Source organism: Nelumbo lutea, chromosome 6 (genome assembly GCF_056320005.1).
Source record: "Nelumbo lutea isolate HS-2025 chromosome 6, American lotus-T2T, whole genome shotgun sequence".
Classification (NCBI taxonomy): Eukaryota; Viridiplantae; Streptophyta; class Magnoliopsida; order Proteales; family Nelumbonaceae; genus Nelumbo; species Nelumbo lutea.
Genome location: NC_142689.1, coordinates 29902535 through 29922028, shown reverse-complemented (window position 1 = coordinate 29922028; position 19494 = coordinate 29902535). Strand labels below are relative to the sequence as shown.

Sequence of the window (19494 nt, the reverse complement as noted above, 5' to 3'; positions counted from 1 at the left end):
GAGAGAGAGAGAGAGTCGGTAGAGAGTGGCATTCTTGTAATTTTGATGAAAAAGGCAAAAAATACTGTTATATTCCATTTCCCTCATCCTTAGGCCTTCTTACGTACACATTTTAGTTTGAGCTCGAGGCTCGAGCTCGAGCTCGAGCTCAACTCGAGTCAAAAGCTCAAAAGTTTGAGCTCAGCTACCTTTGGTTGCAGGCCTCTCAAGTAGCCGAGGTGTCAAGACGAGGTCTTCCTTAATTTCCGAGGTGCCAAATCGAGGTCTCCCTAAGTTGTTGATGTGTCAAGCTGAGGTCCTCCTTAGTTGTCGAGGTGCTGAATCGAGATCTCCCTCAGTGATTGAGGTGCCAAACCGAGGTCTCCCTCAGTGGTCGAGATGTTAGCTAGCTCGAGCTCGATTCGAATTAGAGACTTGAGCTTGAGCTCAGAAGTTCGAGCTCGACTCGGCTCGAACTCGACTACCTTTGATTGTAGGTCCCCTAACAGCCGAGATGTCGAGTTGAGGCCTCCCTCAATTGGAGAGAGAGTGACATTATTGTAATTTATAAGCAGAGAAAGATGGCAAGAGAGAGAGATGAATTCTTGTAATTTGTAAGAAAAAGAGAGATAGAGAGTTGGTAGGAGAGAGAGTGGCATTCTTGTAATTTGAAAGAAAAAAAGCAAGAGAGAGAGAGAGTTGATATAGAGAGAGTGGCATTTTAGTCCAATTAGGGGTGTCAATTAGATTGGATTTGGTCCAATCTGATCCAGTCCAATGTGACTCCATTATAAATGGACTAGGTCCAATCCAATGAATGTTTTAGACCATTTGGACCAGTCCAATTCAATGTCTAGACCGTCCAATCTATTTAAATTCATTTTGATTTAGATTAGTTTCAACCCGAACCCAATCCATTGACACATGTATTCTTATCTTATATCAATGGACCAGATATTGGCTTAATCCAATCCAATCCCATATAAATTTGTTGGGGACGGACCAGGTCCAGTCCAATCTAATAAATATTTTGGACCAGATTGGTCCAATCCAATATGTCTTATTGGTCCATCCAATTGATTTTGGACTAGACATGGTCCAATCCAAAACTGGCCCATTGACAACCTTAACTCCAATCACATCTAGATCTACACTCACAGGACACTGCAGTTGTATATTGATAACTATAATATACAAGTACAAAAGATGTTCCCAATATTCGACTATAATGTCTTGTGGGTAATGTTGTTGTAGATAGCGGATCCAAGTGCACTCCAAAACCAGATTTCTTCCTTTTTTCTCTTGACTTGAGCAGAACCTTTGAGGTAGAGAGGTCGACATGTCTTAGTTGTATGAACAAGGCATAATAGATAATAAATAATTATATAGTATTTTGATTACTAGCTTTTATCTCTCTCTAGCTTGGGGCAACATAACATGGGGTAGTCCATCCCCATCCCATTAACATGGGATTTGATCCTAGGTCTCTACTAGATTGAGTTAGAGAATAGAGATCCTATCCAAGGTTCAAAGTATCGACATGTATCGTCCCATATCAACCAATACATATCGTTTTGGGACCCCTCCAATATGCCCCTACAGTGGATGTATCAGGGTTCTGACCAGTTCAAGGGGTGGAGGAGCCCTAAAACGACCCCCCTGAACCAGTTTTGAAAAAAAAAAAAAAGTAAAAGAAAAGGTATCGACTCGCATGATACGCCCCTACTGGCGTATCGGGCATATCAATATTTTGAACATTGATCCTATAAACTAAGGCCATGTTTGGTTTATTGCTCTGAGCCACGTTTTTTTTTTTAATTCTGGCTCATTATGGGCAAGAATGAATAACATTAGAGCATTTGGTTACAAAATTCTTGACATGAGACTCATTCTTTTCAGAATGAAAAATAATCATGCCCCATCTTGATCATTTCCATTCTTTAAAGAAACTCTATGCCATAGTTTTCAAGGCATCAAGGCAATAGGGGGGTGCTTAGTCACTGCCCGCCTCCGCATTGCCTAGGCGATGGGTTTTTTTATGTAGAAAGCATAGATCCTAGGGTAGTTCCCTAGGCACCATAACCATATTTCCTTAATAATTATTCATAAGAAAAGTATAGAGTTCATGTTGGAGTATAGAAAATCAACATATTAATGAGAAGTAGAAAAAGAACATTCAAAAAATATAAGGGCTGAAACCTTATTATAATAGGAAAATAAGAAAAAAAGTAGTAGTAGAAAATGTGTTGATTAGACAAAATTTTAAGCTCTTTCTTACTTTGGTTTAGGTTTTAAAGTCTTTGAGGGTTCAATACAGTATTTAACAATGTTTGTATTGATTAAACCCTAACAAATGAATATATATAAACACACAAAATGAATATTTTAGTTTAATAGTGCCTATTTTATAATTATAATGTCAAAAAATAAAGAATAAAAAGTATTTTATAATACATAGTACAAAACTACTTGGCAATTAAGCAAGGTGAGCCTCAAAGGGCGCCTTGTCACTTAGGCATCGCCTTGACAACTATGCTCTATGCCAACGTTCATAAACTACCATCATATATGTTTACTAACAGATTGTCATGAAAACTTACACTGTAGGACATTGACAACCATCCACTGGTAAACATCTATGCCAATGGTTTTGGAGACTTGGACAGGTGGTTTATGACCACTGACAGAATTTTCTTTTTGAAGAATGAAAATGAACAACATAAGGCACTTCCAATCTGAAAAGAATTCAATTTTTAAGAAAAAAAAAATATTTGATTCATAGCAATGTTCTCATTTTGCCCAATTTTTCCATTTTTGTCCATATTATAATTTTATCTTGGATAAAAATGAGAATCGAACCAAACATGACAAAAGCCACCATCAGTTGGAAATACCCTTAGCACTATCATTGCTCCTTGAAAATGCTTTGCTACTGTGGCAAGCATGGTCTACATGAATCATACCTAAGAACATGGAACTGTTGAACACCATACTTAAAATGCACAATTCGTGAATTATAGAATCCTGCTAGATTGGATCAGCATACCAAAATTTACCCTCGAGGACAAGGGTGTTTCCAAGGGAAATGTTACGTACCCATTGTGACATGGTTGCTTACTCATACATGTGGGTTATGTTGGAGTTTAGTTTGCTTGAGTCAAAGTAGTGGAGTCATTGAAACCTGCCGAAAATAAAGATGTGAGATTTATGCTAAAAACATATCTATACTACTTATAAAAGAGTGAATTCCTCTTTTTTCTAGAAGTTTGATTGGGCGTTTTCTATCCCTCTTATCTAAACACAGCAGGCATAAAGAGGGCATATATATATATATATATATTCCTTTACTCTCACTTCAGAAATTGCCCACTCATAACTATTTAGAAACTACCCATTTATAAGTTATAACCATTCATAAGCTGTCCATGAATTATAAATAGTTTTATTTTAGAAATACTGCTATGTACGTGTAAATGCAGTACATATTTACTAATAGATAAAGGTATAAAAACCGGATGGTGTTCAAAACTTAGGAGCATCAATGAAAACAAGGCTCTTCCGTTATGAATTAAAAGGGGACCGGGTAAGCTACCAGAACTGGCATATTCAAAGGAAATGGTGGTGAGGGAAGATGCAATGTGGGAGGTCAAAATCCTTTTATCTTTTTCTTTATCTGTTTGGTGTACAACTTTGACAAGGAATCTACACTTTACTCGTTGAGATTGGTGGAATTGAGGTGGGGCCGTGGGGGAGAGAGAGAATCTTGTTGTGCTCCATGCGGCTTTAGTTGATGACCAGAAGATTTCCTCGCTCAACACCACAAAGGGAAAATTGAGAACAACTTCTAAAGAGAATAAAGCAGAAGGTTCTTTATGGCCACGTCTTTTATATGACATAATAGATAAGTAGTCTGGAAATCATGTCTAATTATGATGTTAAGTAAAGTACAAGCCAAAAGAGAAATTAATTAAAAAAACAATAACCCACCGGTTATTATCGCCCAACGTAGAATGTTGGAACTGTTTTTATGGAGGTTGGATGGACTTCAACAGATAAATGTTCGAGGATACCAAATTTCGTCCAAAGAGGTTACCGGCACCTTTCTCTTTACTCTTGGCTGCTGAAGAGGACGCTGCATTATGAGCGCACCATCACAAGTTTTCTTTCTTTATTCGACTCTTGGCAGCTGTGGAGGGCAGCGCATCATGATAAATCATTGAGCGCACCATTGATTTTCCGACAAAAAAAGGAACGCACATCACTGTCTAAGTTCCAGGCACATCCAAATTCGATTCAACTTTTGAAATTCAGCCCCAATCCAATTTAACTTATACAAATATAATAAATTTATATAAGTATAAAATATATAATATATTAGTTTCGTGAATAAATCATCTGTCACCCGTTAGAAGTGATTTATAAATTGAAGGGACCTGGGGACAGGCCAAAGATTTAGATAATAATGATTTAAGTATTCATAATTTAATAATGAATATAATACCAAACAGGTAAAATAGGATTCATGCAGGCAATAACATTTTGACCTTTAAATCTTATTGTAACTTTTATGGGTAATAGTAAATTGGAAAATTTATGGCATGTGAGTGTTATGGGCTCGGGCGTAGGATCTCATCATGGGTCGGTCCATCAGAAAAGACTCCTGTTTTTCCTTACCCTTCTCCTTGCGTACAAACCCTATTGTGCCAACCGAGTGGGTGATTTGTCCAAGAGATCACCCGAACTCTCCTGACACCTTTCTTGAACGAAAAACTGAATGCCTCTATTTCAACTCAGCGTTCCTTAAATAGGAGATTACAAAAGGGAATTCTTTGTTGGATTCGGCTAGGCTAGAGTAATCCAACTCAAACTCAAACTTCTACTTCTAAATAAATTACCTACGTCTAATGGTAACACAACTCCTACTTCTAGTGGTAAACAGAACTCTTACTAAGAAGATAAGATAAGATAAGGATAAGGGATGAGGGATCATGCAGCTGGCGGCGAGTTGGCGAGCGGAGCTGTTGTGCCAAGATAAGGGTGGTCCCACCTTGCTGAGCCGTCGTGTGGGTCCCTCTCTAGTGCTGCTGCCGGATGGCAATGCGTGCGTCTCCTAAGTGCTGCTGCCGGGCGGTGCATGTTGTTGTGCGTGCTGCCGCCTATGGTTGCGCGCATCCATAACATCACACCCCTCTTGGACAATGAGCTTGTCCTCAAGCTCAAGATCTAGGTAGGCATTGTGAAGATCGGTCCAGGGAATCCAGGTGGCCTCAGCTAATGGTAATCCGTCCCATTCCACTAGTACCTCGAAGGTACCCTGATTGATGCGTGACCGAACAAGGGCTCGAGGTTGGAGGATGGGTCTGTCGTCCTTTTGAGGGGGTAGGGAAGGCATTTGATCAGGGGGAGTCCCTGTAAAATGCTTCAGTAGGGACACATGGAAGGTGTCATGGATTCTGCTATGCTCCGGTAGGGTTGGAGCTTCAGCCAAACAAACTGTCCCAGCTCAAAGGTGACTTCATGGTGGTGATGATCGTAAACGTGCTTCATGCGCGCCTATGCCTACTGCAAGCGTAAGGAGACTTCGGCCAAGAGGGCATCGCGATCTTGGAGGCTGCGATCCACTTCTTCCAGTAGTGGTGAATCGGGTTCGTAAGATAAAAGACAGGGAGGGTCTCGGCCATACACCACCCGGAAGGGAGTCATGCCCAGGGAGGAGTGGTAGGACGTGTTGTAACAGTATTTGTCCCACAGAAGGCACTCCACCTAACGTTTGGGCTGGTCTCCCACAAGGCAGCGGAGGTACATCTCTATTGTTCAGTTCACCACCTCTGTTTGGCCGTCAATTTGTGGATGATAAGTGGAGGAAAAGGCCAGGTCTGTTCCCTGCAGTCGGAAGAGCTCCTTCCAGAAGGCGCTGGTAAAGATCGGGTCCCTGTCACTTACAATGGATTCGGGTAGCCCATGTAATCGGAAGATGTGGGCGAAGAAGTTGTGGGCGACTGAAACCGTGTTGTAGGGGTGAGATAAGGGAAGGAAGTGAACATACTTGGAGAAGTGGTCCACCAACACAAATATCACTGATTTCCCTCCAACCTTGGGTAAGCCTTCGATGAAGTCCATGGAAATATCTGCCCAGATCTGAGTGAGGAGTGAGAGAGGTTGGAGAAGGCCTACTGGTGCAAGTTTTCCCACTTCTGTTGCTGGCATGACGAACATCTCTGGATGAAGTCCCGTACCGAAGCCTTCATACCTTGCCAATGGAAATCCGCATGGATGTGGTGCAGTGTTTTCTGGATACCCTCATGCGTGGCGTTGTGTATGCTGGAGATAACGGAGGGAATTAAGGGGCAGTCGGTCGGGAGATAAATTCGTCCCTTGTATAGGGCCAAACCGTCGTGCACGGACCATTTTGGGTTTGTCATTCCGGCTTGTATTCTCTTGATCAGATCGTTCCATTCGGGTGATTGTGGCAGTTCGTTCCGAATGTCTTCCAGCATGGAGGCTCGAGGCTATGAAATTGCATGGAGGAGCATATCTTCTTCTTGGTGGGACAAGGCATCGGTGGCACGGTTCAAGGCTCCTACCTTGTAGTCTACCTGAAAGTCGAACCCAAGAAGTTTGCTGACCCAATGCTGTTGCGGCGAGGTGGTGAGCCGTTGTTCCATTAGATACTTGAGGCTGTAGTGGTCCGTCTTGACTATGAAGGTTCTCCCCCACAAGCACGGCCTCCAGTGCTACACTGCCTTAGCTAGTCCAATAAGCTCTCGCTCATAGGCGGGTGACTTAAGGTGGTGGTCGGCCAACTTGCAGCTGAAGAAAGCAATGGGGTGCCCTTGCTGCTATAGTATGGCGCCTAGGCCAGTGCCGAATGCATCACACTCCACTATGAACTCAAGATCAAAGTTTGGCAATTGTAGAACCGGTGTGGAGGAGAGGGCTTCTCTTAATTTTACAAAGGCTGCATCAGCTGTACCGTCCTAGAGGAAGGCATTTTTCTTGAGCAGATTTGTTAGTGGAGCCGCCAACAGTCTGTAATTGTGAAAGAACTTGCCGAAGTAGCTTGTCAGCCCTAGGAAACCTCAGAGAGCCTTGGCCGATTGCGGTCTGGGCCATTCCTTGATGGCCTGAATCTTGGAGTCATCCACAGTGACCCCTTGGCCATTGATCACATGTCCTAAGTAAAGGACCCTGCGTTCCCCAAAGGAGCATTTTGATCACTTGAGGAAGAGTTGATGTTGTTGTAGGAGTTCAAGAACGATCCGTAGATGCTGCACGTGCTCTACCCACGATTTGCTATAGACTAGGATGTCGTCGAAGAATACCAAGACAAATCTGCAGAGATGGGAGTGAAACACCTCGTTCATCAGGGCCTAGAACGTGGAGGGAGCGTTGCTAAGACTGAAAGGCATGACCAGGAATTCGAAGTATCCATGGTGTGTTTGGAAAGCTGTTTTCTCTATATCTTCTAGTCATTCTGACCTGGAAGTATCTTGATCAGAGGTCTAGCTTGGAGAAATACTGCACACCATGGAGCTTGTCCAACAGCTCTTCTACGATGGGGATAAGAAATTTATCCTTGACCGTCCGACTGTTAAGCTCCCTGTAGTCTACACAGAATCTCCAAGTTCCATCTTGCTTGGGTACCAAAAGAACTAGAGAGGAGAAGGGGGAGCGGCTGGGGCAGATGGTCCCTTGCTGTAACATGTCTGCGCACTGCCTCTCTATTTCATCTTTCTGCCAATGTGGGTAGCGGTAGGGCCGGACAACAATAGAATCTGATTCAGATATCAAAGGGATTCGGTGGTCATAGGCTCTGGAAGGGGGAAGCCCCTTGAGCTCCTTGAATACTGTAGAGAAATCCGTAAGGAGCCTTTCCATATCCGTTGCGCGTGAGACCACACCCTGGAGTGTATGCAGCTGCGCCTTTGTTCTTACTCTAGTTCCCTGCCACGTAACCGGTTTCCCATCTGAGTGGAAAGTCATTGTTAGGGTGCTGAAATCCCAAAGGATGGGCCCTAACGTGATCAGCCACTTGACCCCCAAGACGATGTCAAATTCATCCAAGGAAAGTACGAATAAATCAGTGCAAAAGGACTCTGATCCGACCTGAATTTTGGTGTCCTTGCAGATACTGGGGTTGTGAACTCTTTCCCCATTGGCCACGGCTACCTGTAACTGCGGTCTAATTTCTATTGGTAATTTTAACTGGCGGGCAGCTTGTTCACTAACGAAGTTGTGAGTGCTTCCAGAGTATACTAGAATACGGACTGGTTGTCCTGCTATCAATGCCCTCAGTTGCATGGTTTGGGAAGTTTTGATCCCTGTGATGGCGTGGAGGGAGATCTCTGGTTCTGATGTTGTAGGTTCGTCCTCGTCCTCTTCGGGTTCCTCTACCAGAAGACAGAACAACTTCTTGCACTTGTGCCCAGCGGAGTATAGGTCATCACAGTTGAAGCACTGCACCCTTGCGCGCCGTTCCGCCATCTCGGCTCGGGTCAGCCGCCTAATGGGGGGTGTAGTCTTGCTACTTCCTATGCTTGATGCTGATCTGGAGGGGTTACCCGTAGGGAGCCTTTGTTCTCTGCTGGTGATCGAAGAGGGAGTCACTCCTATTGTCTTCGAAGGTGTCCATGTTGATGTCGACCGTCCTATACTGAGGTTCCTGTGGGAGAGCTACATCTTCCTTTCGAAGGCACGTGCGAGGTTCATAGTTGTGACTAGATTAGGAGGGTGTTGCATCTCGACGTCCACTTTGAGGGGTTCCACTAACCCTGCTGTAAACATGTCGACTTGCTAGTCTGGGCGTATCGAGGCTGCTCTGGCGAGAAGGGTTTGGAACTGGCGTTGATAATCCGCTACAGTTTCGATTTGTTTGAGGTTGATTAATTCACCCAGCAGATTACTTGTCAGCGAGGGTCCAAATCGGAGGAGGCAATAGGATTTAAATTGTTCCCAACTAAGCCCGGGTTATTCCTGTTCTAGACAGTAGAACCAGAGCTGTGCCTCTTCTGTGAGGTGGAAGGCAGCCGGACTGACCTTGTCTTTGTTATCGGTGTGCTGGTTGCGGAAGAACTGCTCGTAGCGATACAACCATCCCAGTGGGTCTCCAATGCCGTTGTAGGATGAAAATTCTAGCTGACTGTATTTGGGGATAACAACTATAGTCAGGGCAACGATCTGATGTTCGCTGGACGCTTCTGCCCAGTCTGGCCTGTAGTTGTTGTTGGTGGCGGTTCCTTCTGAGTTTCTTTCTTTATTGGATAAGAACATCTCCAGCAAGCGTCGAAGCTCCCGGACATCGTCCTTGACCTCACGAACCTCCATGCTGGTCTCTGCAAGTTTGTGTTCTAGTTCATGGACCCTATAAGACAGCGGCTCTTGTTTACCCATGACAGTAGGCTCTGATACTAGAATGTTATGGGCCCGGGCGTAGGATCTCGTCACGGGTCGGTCCACCGGAAGAGACTCCCACTTTCCCTTGCCCTTCCCCTTGCGTACAGACCCTATTGTGGCAACCGAGTGGGTGATTTGTCCAAGAGATCACCTAAACTCTCCTTGCACCTTTGTTGAACAAAAAACTGAATGCCTTTATTTCAACTCATCGTTCCTTAAATAGGAGATTACAAAAGGAAATTCCTTGTTGGATTCGGCTAAGCTAGGGTAATCCAACTCAAACTCAAACTTCTACTTCTAAATAAATTACCTATTTCTAATGGTAACACAACTCCTACTTCTAGTGGTAAACATAACTCTTACTAAGAAGATAAGATAAGGATAAGGATAAGGGATGAGGGATCATGCAGTTGGCGACGAGTTGGCAAGCAAAGCTGTTGTGGCAAGATAAGGGTAGGCCCACCCTGTTGAACTATCATATGGGCCCCTCTCTAGTGCTGCTGCCAGATGGTTGTGCGTGCATCTCCTAAGTGCTGTTGCCAGGCAGTGCATGCTGCTGTGCGTGCTAATGCCTATGGTTGCACGCGTCCATAACAGTGAGACAGTTGGACGAATTTGAATCTGAACAACTGACTTGAATATTTGACTTGATAAAAGAGAATAGGGCTTAATTTGTGAGATCTTAAGAATAGGAGTTCTTGCAAAATGCCGACCCGTGGGTTGGTAAGGTCTCTTGCTGCACGTGACAGAGATTTGGGATCAAATCCTGCCTACACCTGGGTTGGGGGGAGGGGGGGTTATGGATAAGCATTTATTTGTGTTTAGAAAATCAGCTTGAATAAGTGTTTATTTCTCATGAAGGAATAAGCACATTTCATTTTTGAGCTGTCTTGGCCTGCCATGTCATTTTGAAAATACCCATACTATCCCTATTTGTAATAAGTGCTTTTTCACCAAATGCTCAAGAAAACTTGTTAGAACAAACACTTATTCAATAAACACTTATTTTTCAATGCACTCCCAAACTCCACCTAGAATGAGACAATAACTAGAGATGCTCCCAATGTGCCCCTGGACTCCCATACTTTCGGTACAAGTTCAATCCTTGCCTAGAGACACGAAAACTATTGGTATCCCAAAAGATATGCTTGGGATGGTTGTACTCGTCATACCTGATAAAGTGGTCAGCAGGCAGATGGCCGCCTTTTACTGCCCGAGACGGTCCAACAGGGCTATCGCATGGATGGGCCATCATTCACATATATTACGACCATGCCTCAACTTTTTCCTTCAATCTCGAGGCAAAAATTTGATGGTTTTGTTCTGTGGTTAAGATTAATTTTGGGCATCTGAGAAGTGAATATTCTTATATATCTCTGGCCATGTCCAAGCCAACAAGGAAATCATAACCTCCCATCAACATAACTTTCCTTAAGATTCTGCAATGCTCGTCGAATTGAATCCTCATCCTGAGTTGAGTATTTCAAACATATCAACCTTTGAGCAACGTGGTAAGCCAATTGAATTGGATGATACTGCATGTGATTTATTTCCATTCTCTTCATTTCCTACCAAAATGGAAAACAAGATGTCAAAGTAGCATGGCAAACTTCCATATGCTAAGATGCAATGTGTAAGAAACTAAGAAAGGCAAGAGACAACAGTGAAGAAAAATTTAGGGTAAAAAACGACAGTTCCAGAAAAAGTAACAAGGAACTGATGCATCACTTCAAAAAGTAATTTAGAGTTCTAGATGTTCCTCACTTTATTATACATTTTGTCAGTATCCCTGCTCATAAGGATATGGATTTCTTTATCTTGTACTAAATCAATTACTTAGTATATTTTTGGCATCGATGCTTCATTTCTTTATCTTATACTAAATCAATTACTTAGTATATGTTTGGCATCGATGCTTTGGTCGGAAAAAGGTGCGGTATATGTGTGGGTTGGAAGCACCATTTTCTCTATATTTTTTTTTTTTGTTTGGAAACATTGTTGCCAAGTAAGATGTTTCTTGGAGAAACAGCAATACCTTCTGTTTGGTACCAATGCTCCATACCTGTTTTCAACACCGGTACCCATTATAGTAAGTCCACGTCACTGCCACACCATGTCCTCGTTGGCAGCAACGATCTCCAATTTGAGAAAACATCAAATTCGGCGTTGCTCCAAACCACACATTCTCAATTTCCAAGGTGTGGCTTGGAGCACCGTTTTTTATGAAAAAATGGTTCCAAACATGTTGATGGTTCCTGGAGCACCGATTTTTCCAATGTGGTGCTGATGTGTCACCGTTTTCTGAAGCAACAACATCGATGCCAAACAGACGCTTAAACATCCCTTGTGTGTGTGTGTGTGCACATATGTGCTTTGTTTCTTGGACAAAGTCCGAAAATGATGCCAAAAAGACATGATGCCGAAAAAACTTGTAACCAATCAACCAATATCGTAAAGGTGGTAACCAATCAGGTGTACGTAGATCCAAATTTGATTCATCTATAATTGGATTTGAATCAGATTGTATCCATCTAGATCCAAATTTGATTCATCTATAATTGGATTTGAATCGGATTGTATCCATCGGACATCTAGTGGATTCATATCAAATTCGGATTATAATTGGATATTAAATAGCATCAATAAATTAAACTAAAAATGATCTTTTATAAAATGAACAAAAAAATGGCATTATTATTATATTCTATGAACAAAATGAATTGAAAATTACTGAAACTTTCACCTATGACAATTTAGTGAAAATACAACATTCAAACCATCTTTACTGATAGATTTAACATAAATTAAGTATAAAACCCTTCCAGTATCATGTATTTTCAGCAGCATAGTTCTTTCCATTTTTTATCTCCGATATGTAAAACCAGGTCTTCAGGTATCTGAAAGGTCATTGCCACTTGACATTATCGAAAAAACAAAACACAACACCCGCCCCAAGACTCATAACTGACAAAAATGCAACCCACTCACCCCTAAATTCTTAATCCAAAACCCTGGGATGACCAACTAAACAACTCTACACATGCCACCATAACTCCACATACGAGATCACGCAACACTTAATCTACTAAACTTTTTCAAAGGCTTGAGTGTGGTCACCTCTACTTCTAACAACCTTAGGGCTCCTCTCACATTCCACATTTGCTTTATTCTCAGTTCTGTCAAAACTTCTTGAATTCTCCACATTAACACTCTTCTTAGTAGAATCACTTTCATCCTCCATATCTTCTACAAATAAAACCTCCCCATCAGCAACCAATTTGTCATCGACACTCTTTTCAGTAGAATCTTCCTTAACAAATTTCTACTCCAATTCTTTAAAGGTCTTCCTTCCGAACTCTTACCATCCTAGAAAGAATAAGTTTGCTGATCTCAACCTCAAATTCAACCACCTCCAAATCAGTTGATTTTTCTAAAGTGTGGGTTTTGCCAATTACCACATGAGATCCAACCTATCTTTTATCTCCTGATCAAAATTGTCCTTATCTTCCAGCAGTTCTGTACTCCCTCCTACAGTAAACCTGGGAAAGATCCAATTCCCTACCCTCATGCTCTAATAAATTCTCTCCCTCTTATTCTTGGAAGAACTCTCCCCTTTGTGCATTGTCGATTTGAACCCCCTTTCCCTACCCCTTGCTACTTCTACCAAAAACCTTTCATCTTCTTCTCTACACTAACCTCTTCATCTTCTTTACTGTTACATTTATTAACAACATCAATATCTCTCCCCTTTCCCTCACCTTGCACAACAGCCTTTGCCACAGCATCCCCAACTTTATAAGCATTTAAGACGGTGATTTAAAAGGTGTGCCTTAGGTGCACCTAAGCACACAAGGCAAGGCACATTTTAGGGTACAAGGGGAGGGAATTGGATGGATGAATGAATGAGCAACGTTGGCATTTTCTTTACATACTTTTTGTTTTTTTTTTGAATATTTTACATTTTTGCACCTTGCTTCAAAAAGGCATGTGCCTCGTCTTGCACCTTGGGTGCAAAATAGCCCTTGCACTTTTTTTGCACCTTTCACTTTAAAAACACTGATATAAGGATATACCACAAGACTCTTTAGAACAAATTGGTACAGAAGCTCCCATGTCACAAGATGCTATCTTACAAGACTTTGTAATCTCTTCTGTTCCACCATCGAGAGCCTCCCTCTTGACATAAATAGGCCTACCAACCAATGTTTTAAAACACGAAGGCGTGACGCGAGGCATTCCACTACCTAGAGGCATGAGGCGTAGTTCAGAATGCAAGAGGCATAATCCTCCCGAACACAAGGAGGCGTAAGCCACCTTAAGAGGAGGGGGGTTAGGAGGAGGATGAAGAGGAAGGGGGATCTCATTTTTCTTTATATTTAATAAAAATCTTTTATATTAAGCGGGTCTTATTCCTAAGCATCAGTTTGAGGGGGAGTGTAGAGACAGTGAAATCTAGTCATAGGGCTATTTTTGTACTTTTACTTTTCTTTTCTGTATATCTCTCTTGTACATTAAGGGCAGATTTGTCATTTTACAACTTAATATAAATATTTCTTTTAGGGTTTCGACTGACACATGGTGTCACACCCGCCATTCGGCTGTGTTGTCTCTCTCTTTCTCTTTCTCAGTTTTTCGATCTAACTCTAACAAGTTGTCTAATGTCAACAACTCACCCTCTAAGCAAAAACAATGGAGAAAGACTCCCAAAACTTAGTTGCTTTGATACCAAGTTGCAATATCTAGGGTTTTGTCGAGAAAGAACAAGAAGAAGAGGAGGAGAGAACAAAAAGGAGAAAGAGAGTTACGAATGGAGAAGAGAGAGTTACTGTTCACTCTCTCAAACTTGTTATTTTATATTTTTGAGAGAAACCACAAGTTAGCCCTCATATGGGTGCCCAAATACAAAAGAGCATGAAATGACAAAAATACCATTGCCCAAACAATCTCAACACTTACTTTTACAAGTTACTATGTTCCTTCTAAAAGGGTACAATATCTGGTGGTGGATCTTCTATCAAATACAAAATTGGACCAATTTGCATTTGTATAGCCTTATACCTCAAGCATTCCACCAAGTCTATAGAATGGTCCATGACCTGGGACTCCCTTCAAGTATTGTACAATTATGATAACTACATTCCAATGTGGAATTCAAGGACTCAACAGAAATTGGCTCACCAAACTTACTGCAAAGGAAATATGTAGTTGAGTAATAGTTAAATACTTCAACTTGCCAATTAATCTTTTGTACTTGCTAGGATAATATATTAGTATTGAGCTTAACATTAGGCTTTGTTAGAGTCAACAATACAAGGGTATTTTGGTCCTTTGTCTATCTAATTGACAATGTATAGTCTGTTTTGTTTAAGTTTAAGTTGTGTCCCATACTTAATGAGGGACAATACTGCCTTTTGTAATTCAGCTTATACAATATAAATACAAAGTGGGTCGGCTGAGAGATGTTAGACAGTTTTGTATGCCCTTAGCTTCAATCAAAATTGATGTACTTTATGAGTTTATTGTAAATAATTAAAAGTACAAATTTTAATTCATGTTCCCTTGGTATGTTTCTGTGTAATACCCTTAAACTGGACACTTATTGAGACTCGTATTAGTTTAGAATGTTCACAGCCAGTGGGTCGGTCTGGGGAGACCTATCCTGACAAGGCTGACACTGTGGTGCCACCAAGTCGGTTGGGGTGGCTTGTCTCAGCTACCGGGGTGAGACCCTAGGCACATACAGTGTGGGATTAATTGAATCTTTGAATTGGACCAGATTTCCAGTATTGCCCTGGACCTTGGAGATTGATGGGCAAAACTGGAAAGTTACACCCGACCCCTAGACTCGATTATGATACTACACTAGGTGTCGGATCAGGCTGTCTTTGATGTACCAATCAGTGAGATCCTTAGCGGGGGTCAAAACTTGGGTATGTTGGGACAATCTGAGAATTCATCTGAGTGGGTGATCATAGTGACAGGATCAGCCCCTTTGTCGGACAAAGGTAATGATCGGGGATGCACTCTTACTGTTGGAAACTAAGACTGCCGGCAGCCGATTTCAACCGTTGAAATTTGTTTTGCAAAATATATTTTATATGAGATATAAAAGTATATATATTATGGTTTCTAAAATGTTTGCAAAAGGTTTTAATTCCCGGGATCCATATAAGTGGAGAGTGCAACACTGTTCCTTGCAGCCGAGGGAGAGGTCCTCTCTTGTCGGGCAGTGTAAGATCATTATGGGCTGAGAGGTTAAATGTAAGGCCATTGAGGATAATACCTGATGGGCTAATCTTGCATCTGCCCACAGTCCCTGGGTGTTACAAGGTGGCTTGGCCCAAGGACCACTTAGGGTAAGTGTTGGGCCCATAGAGCCCATTTGATGGGTTTTAGGGGGTGCACTGTCTTTAACAGTGTATTCAACTAGGCCTTGTAACAAAGGCTAGGCCGAACCCATGTGGCTGATGTGTAGATCAATGCTTGGGTCCCACGCCATACAAGGAAACCCAACTGGGCAGTAGTTAGGAAGGTTAAGTGAGCACATAAGCTTAATGGGCCTAAAGCCCATTTCAAACTGGGCTATTAATTTAGTTAATTAAAGGGGTGAATTCTGAGATGGATTAGCAATTAGGATAGGGTCTTGATCCTATCCACTAAAAAAGTCCAGATCTGAATGTGATTCAGATCTAGAAACCTCCTAATAAGATTAGGATAAAGCTAATCTAATCTGCAGATAAGATAAGGGTTTATCCTTATCATTAGAAGAGAAGGCTGATCCAAATATGATTTGGATAAGCACCTCCTAATGGGATTAGGAGCTGATCTTTTCAAGTTAACAAAAAGAAGGAGGGGGCGGCAGCCTTGAGAGAGACGAAGAAACACATCAGATCCTCTTTAGTGCTAAAATCAAGAAGAGAGAATTCTGCACTCTGCGAATACTCTCTTGCCGCCTCCCTGCTCTTGCCGCCCTGTTTGCCAGTTTGATCTCCAACTATGAGAGAAGTCAAGATTGGATCTTGACATCAATTCTTTGAGAAATGATTGAAAAGGAAGCTGTGCTCACGTTCCATCCTGCTGTTTCTTGCGAATGACAGGGTTCTTGGGGAAGAACACTGCTGATTCTGCTCCATCCTGCACTGCGCCATCTTCAGTGGGAGCAGTCTTTAGATCCTTCCTTGGGCGTGAACACCTTCGTTGGGAGATATTGCTTCTCCTTATCAGGTATCATTCTCTCTCATTCCTTTTGGTTCAGATCTGATTCAATTTAAGGTTCAAGATTTATCCTTGAAAATGTGATTTTCTAAATAGGGAATGTGATTCCCAGTTGAAGGGAGAGAAAAATTTTTGAAATTCGCCCCTTATTCCGCAATCTTTGGGCATCCATGTGATGGATCTCTCAACCCTTCAGGAGAATAGACATTTTCTCTCCTTGACCAAACCCTTCTTCTTCTCTTTCTCTCTTTATATACTTTGGACCTAGAACTGAATAGTATTAATCAACCTATTCATAGGCTCCATAGGTGTTTTAATTGGTTTAGAACACAATAACCCAGTCCTCTCTAATAGGTTAAGAACATACTTTCTTTGACATAGGTTGATGCCATGCCTTACTTAGCAGCTTTTACACTAAAAAAATTGCTTGCCAAGATCTTTTCTTTGAAAATGATCTTGTAAGAATCCTTTTAGGCTTGCAATACCTAAAGTATCACTACCAATGATTACAATCTCATCTACATGTACCTCTAATAGGATCTTTCCTACTGCAAAATCATAACTAAATGCTGGATGATCAACTTGGCATTACTTCATTCCAAGTTCTTACACCACTTCAATAAATCCATTTAACCAAGCATGTGGGGATTGTTTCAACCCATAGATTGCCTTTTTTTAGTTACATACCTAACCATCATCCTCCTAAGCAACAAACATGGTGGTTGCTCCATATAGACTTTCTTAGGTAGATCACCATGTAAGAAGGAATTTTTGAAATCAAGTTGAGATAGTGGCCAATTATACATTACTACTAGAGAAATCAACACACAAACTAAACCAATTTTTGTAACTTGAGAAAATGTTTTTAGGTGTTCTACACCATCTTGTAAGTATTTGGCTATGTACACCCACCAACATGCTTTCCAGGAGGGAGAGTGGTAAATTCCCACATATGACTATGTTCTAGTGCATAAAGCTCCTCCTCCATTGCTTAGATAGTCTTAGGAATATACACAAAAGACAAAAAAAAAAAAGAAACAAAGTGGCACTGTGAAGAAGAAAGGTGAGAAACAAAAAATAATAATAATAATTAGATATCGGATGCAAAGTACAACTATGTTTACCTTTATGTGAAGCTATTGGAAGGCCAAGGTTAGAAACAAGAGGTGAAATTGGAGTAGGAGCAATAGTCGGATCTATTAGGGGAGATCCTTGGGTCAAGAGAGATGGTAAAAAATCATAAAAATATCCCAAAATGGTAAAAATCTTCAAAACAGAAAAAATAGTATATAATACAAATTTCTTAGAAAATTTTCATAAAGTAGGGTTAGAATAGATAGTTGTAGAGGTTGTGTTTTAAAAACACAAGGTACAAAATTGCAAAAAAAAAAAAACCAAAAATTCCAAAAAAAATAAAAAAACCAAAATATTCAAAATATGAAACATTATAAAAAAATATAGGACGTTTTACGAAAAAATTAATAAGGTTTTATTGATTGAAAAAATTAGATATATTTTTAAATAAATTACAAAAGCAGTTAGCGGGACAAAAAGTTCAATCCTTTTGACCAAATTGTCCCTCCTTAAAACCCCCAAAGACTACCTTTCCATCTCACAACTATTTGCTTCTCCCGTTCTCTAGTCTATCCTCTGCATGTTCGATAACTACTTTGTAATGCATTAGCAAGCAGCCTCAAACCAACTCTCTCTCTCTCTCTCTCCCCCCTCTCCCTTCAAAGGATCCTTAGAAATAAATCCATTTCCATTTCTGGCTTTTGCACAAAGATCCTCTCCTAATATTGCAATTTCAGTGGTGATCTTTTTTTTCCTGCATCTTCTTCATTTTTTTTAAATTTTTCTTTAGCAATTTTCTTGGTTTCTTGCTTCGATCATACAACGTGACATCAATTTCTTGGTTGCCAAGACTGCATTATGTATTGTTTAAACCAATTTAAGCTTATCGAAGAATAAAATCTCAAATTTCTATTTTCATTTACGTTGCTGATTATTGTTATAAGTTAACAGTTTTTCTTGAGTTACTTTTATTAACTTTTGTTCTTATGTTGAAATGCTCATCTAGATTAACACATGAAAATTTGTTGAATTGTCCATCTAGATTGGTGATTACAGGTTGTCTGAACTTTATTCTTATGTTTAAACACCTCATGGGTGGCCTGTTCTATGTGTTCATCACAGGATTCCTTTGGAGGTCAACAAACATAAAGTGTTTTTCTGAATTATAAAACTGAAAATGGAACCCAATTAAGACCAAGTGGCTTGCAAGTTGCAACCAAAGACCTCATGAAAATCTGACTGCATTGTAATCATGGCCATGTGATCTATGAAATCATCAGCTGATACATCTCCTACATTTATGTTTATTGATTTCTTTATCTTTAATCCATAACTTCTTGCCCAAGCTCAAAATAATCAATTGATGTTTTATGGGGCATCTACTTGATGCACAGAAATTTCATCTTCACCGTTACCAACCATGTAAATCTTGAAAGAGGATTTGGGGGTGTTGGTGTGAAAATTTAAATAAATTCTCATGCAACATAATTAACTCAATCAAGTGATTGAGTTTTTATTATTTTGGGTAAGGCCCACTCAGGGAATCATATGGATTGTTCCCCTTAACTACATCTCCACAAGAAAGTAGAGAACACCTTTTGATTTTGACTTGGAGAAACGAACGCATAGAACAAAAGAAAAGAAAAATAGGATACTTAAAAAGAACTTTTCATTTGTTTTTCTTTTACATCAAGTGTACAAGAATGAGAAGAAAGAAAAAGAAAATACAATAGCAATACATTTTTCTTTTCTTTTTAATATAAAGAAAAAATCCTTCTCACTCTTTTCTTCACAATAAGCTGTAGTCAATCAGATGAAATTCTGATTGTAGAC

At 40.8% G+C, this 19494-nt stretch overlaps 1 protein-coding gene across 6 annotated transcripts in view; it reads right to left on the bottom strand.

Annotated features, from left to right (window-relative positions):
- Positions 1-2866: 2866 nt before the first annotated feature.
- MSH4 (MUTS-like protein 4) overlaps positions 2867-19494 on the bottom strand; it is an 89068-nt gene continuing 72440 nt past the window's right edge. For 5 of the 6 annotated variants that reach the window (XR_016100186.1, XR_016100187.1, XM_088948027.1 and 2 more), the window contains one exon: positions 10216-10940. Coding sequence is in view for 3 of the 6 variants with exons in the window: in XM_088948027.1 (XP_088804153.1) it covers positions 10776-10940 (165 nt within the window). In the remaining 3 variants the exon portion in view is untranslated. Of the gene's footprint in view, positions 3161-10215; positions 10941-19494 lie in introns of those variants that run through there. The other variant, XR_016100185.1, reaches the window with a different exon arrangement.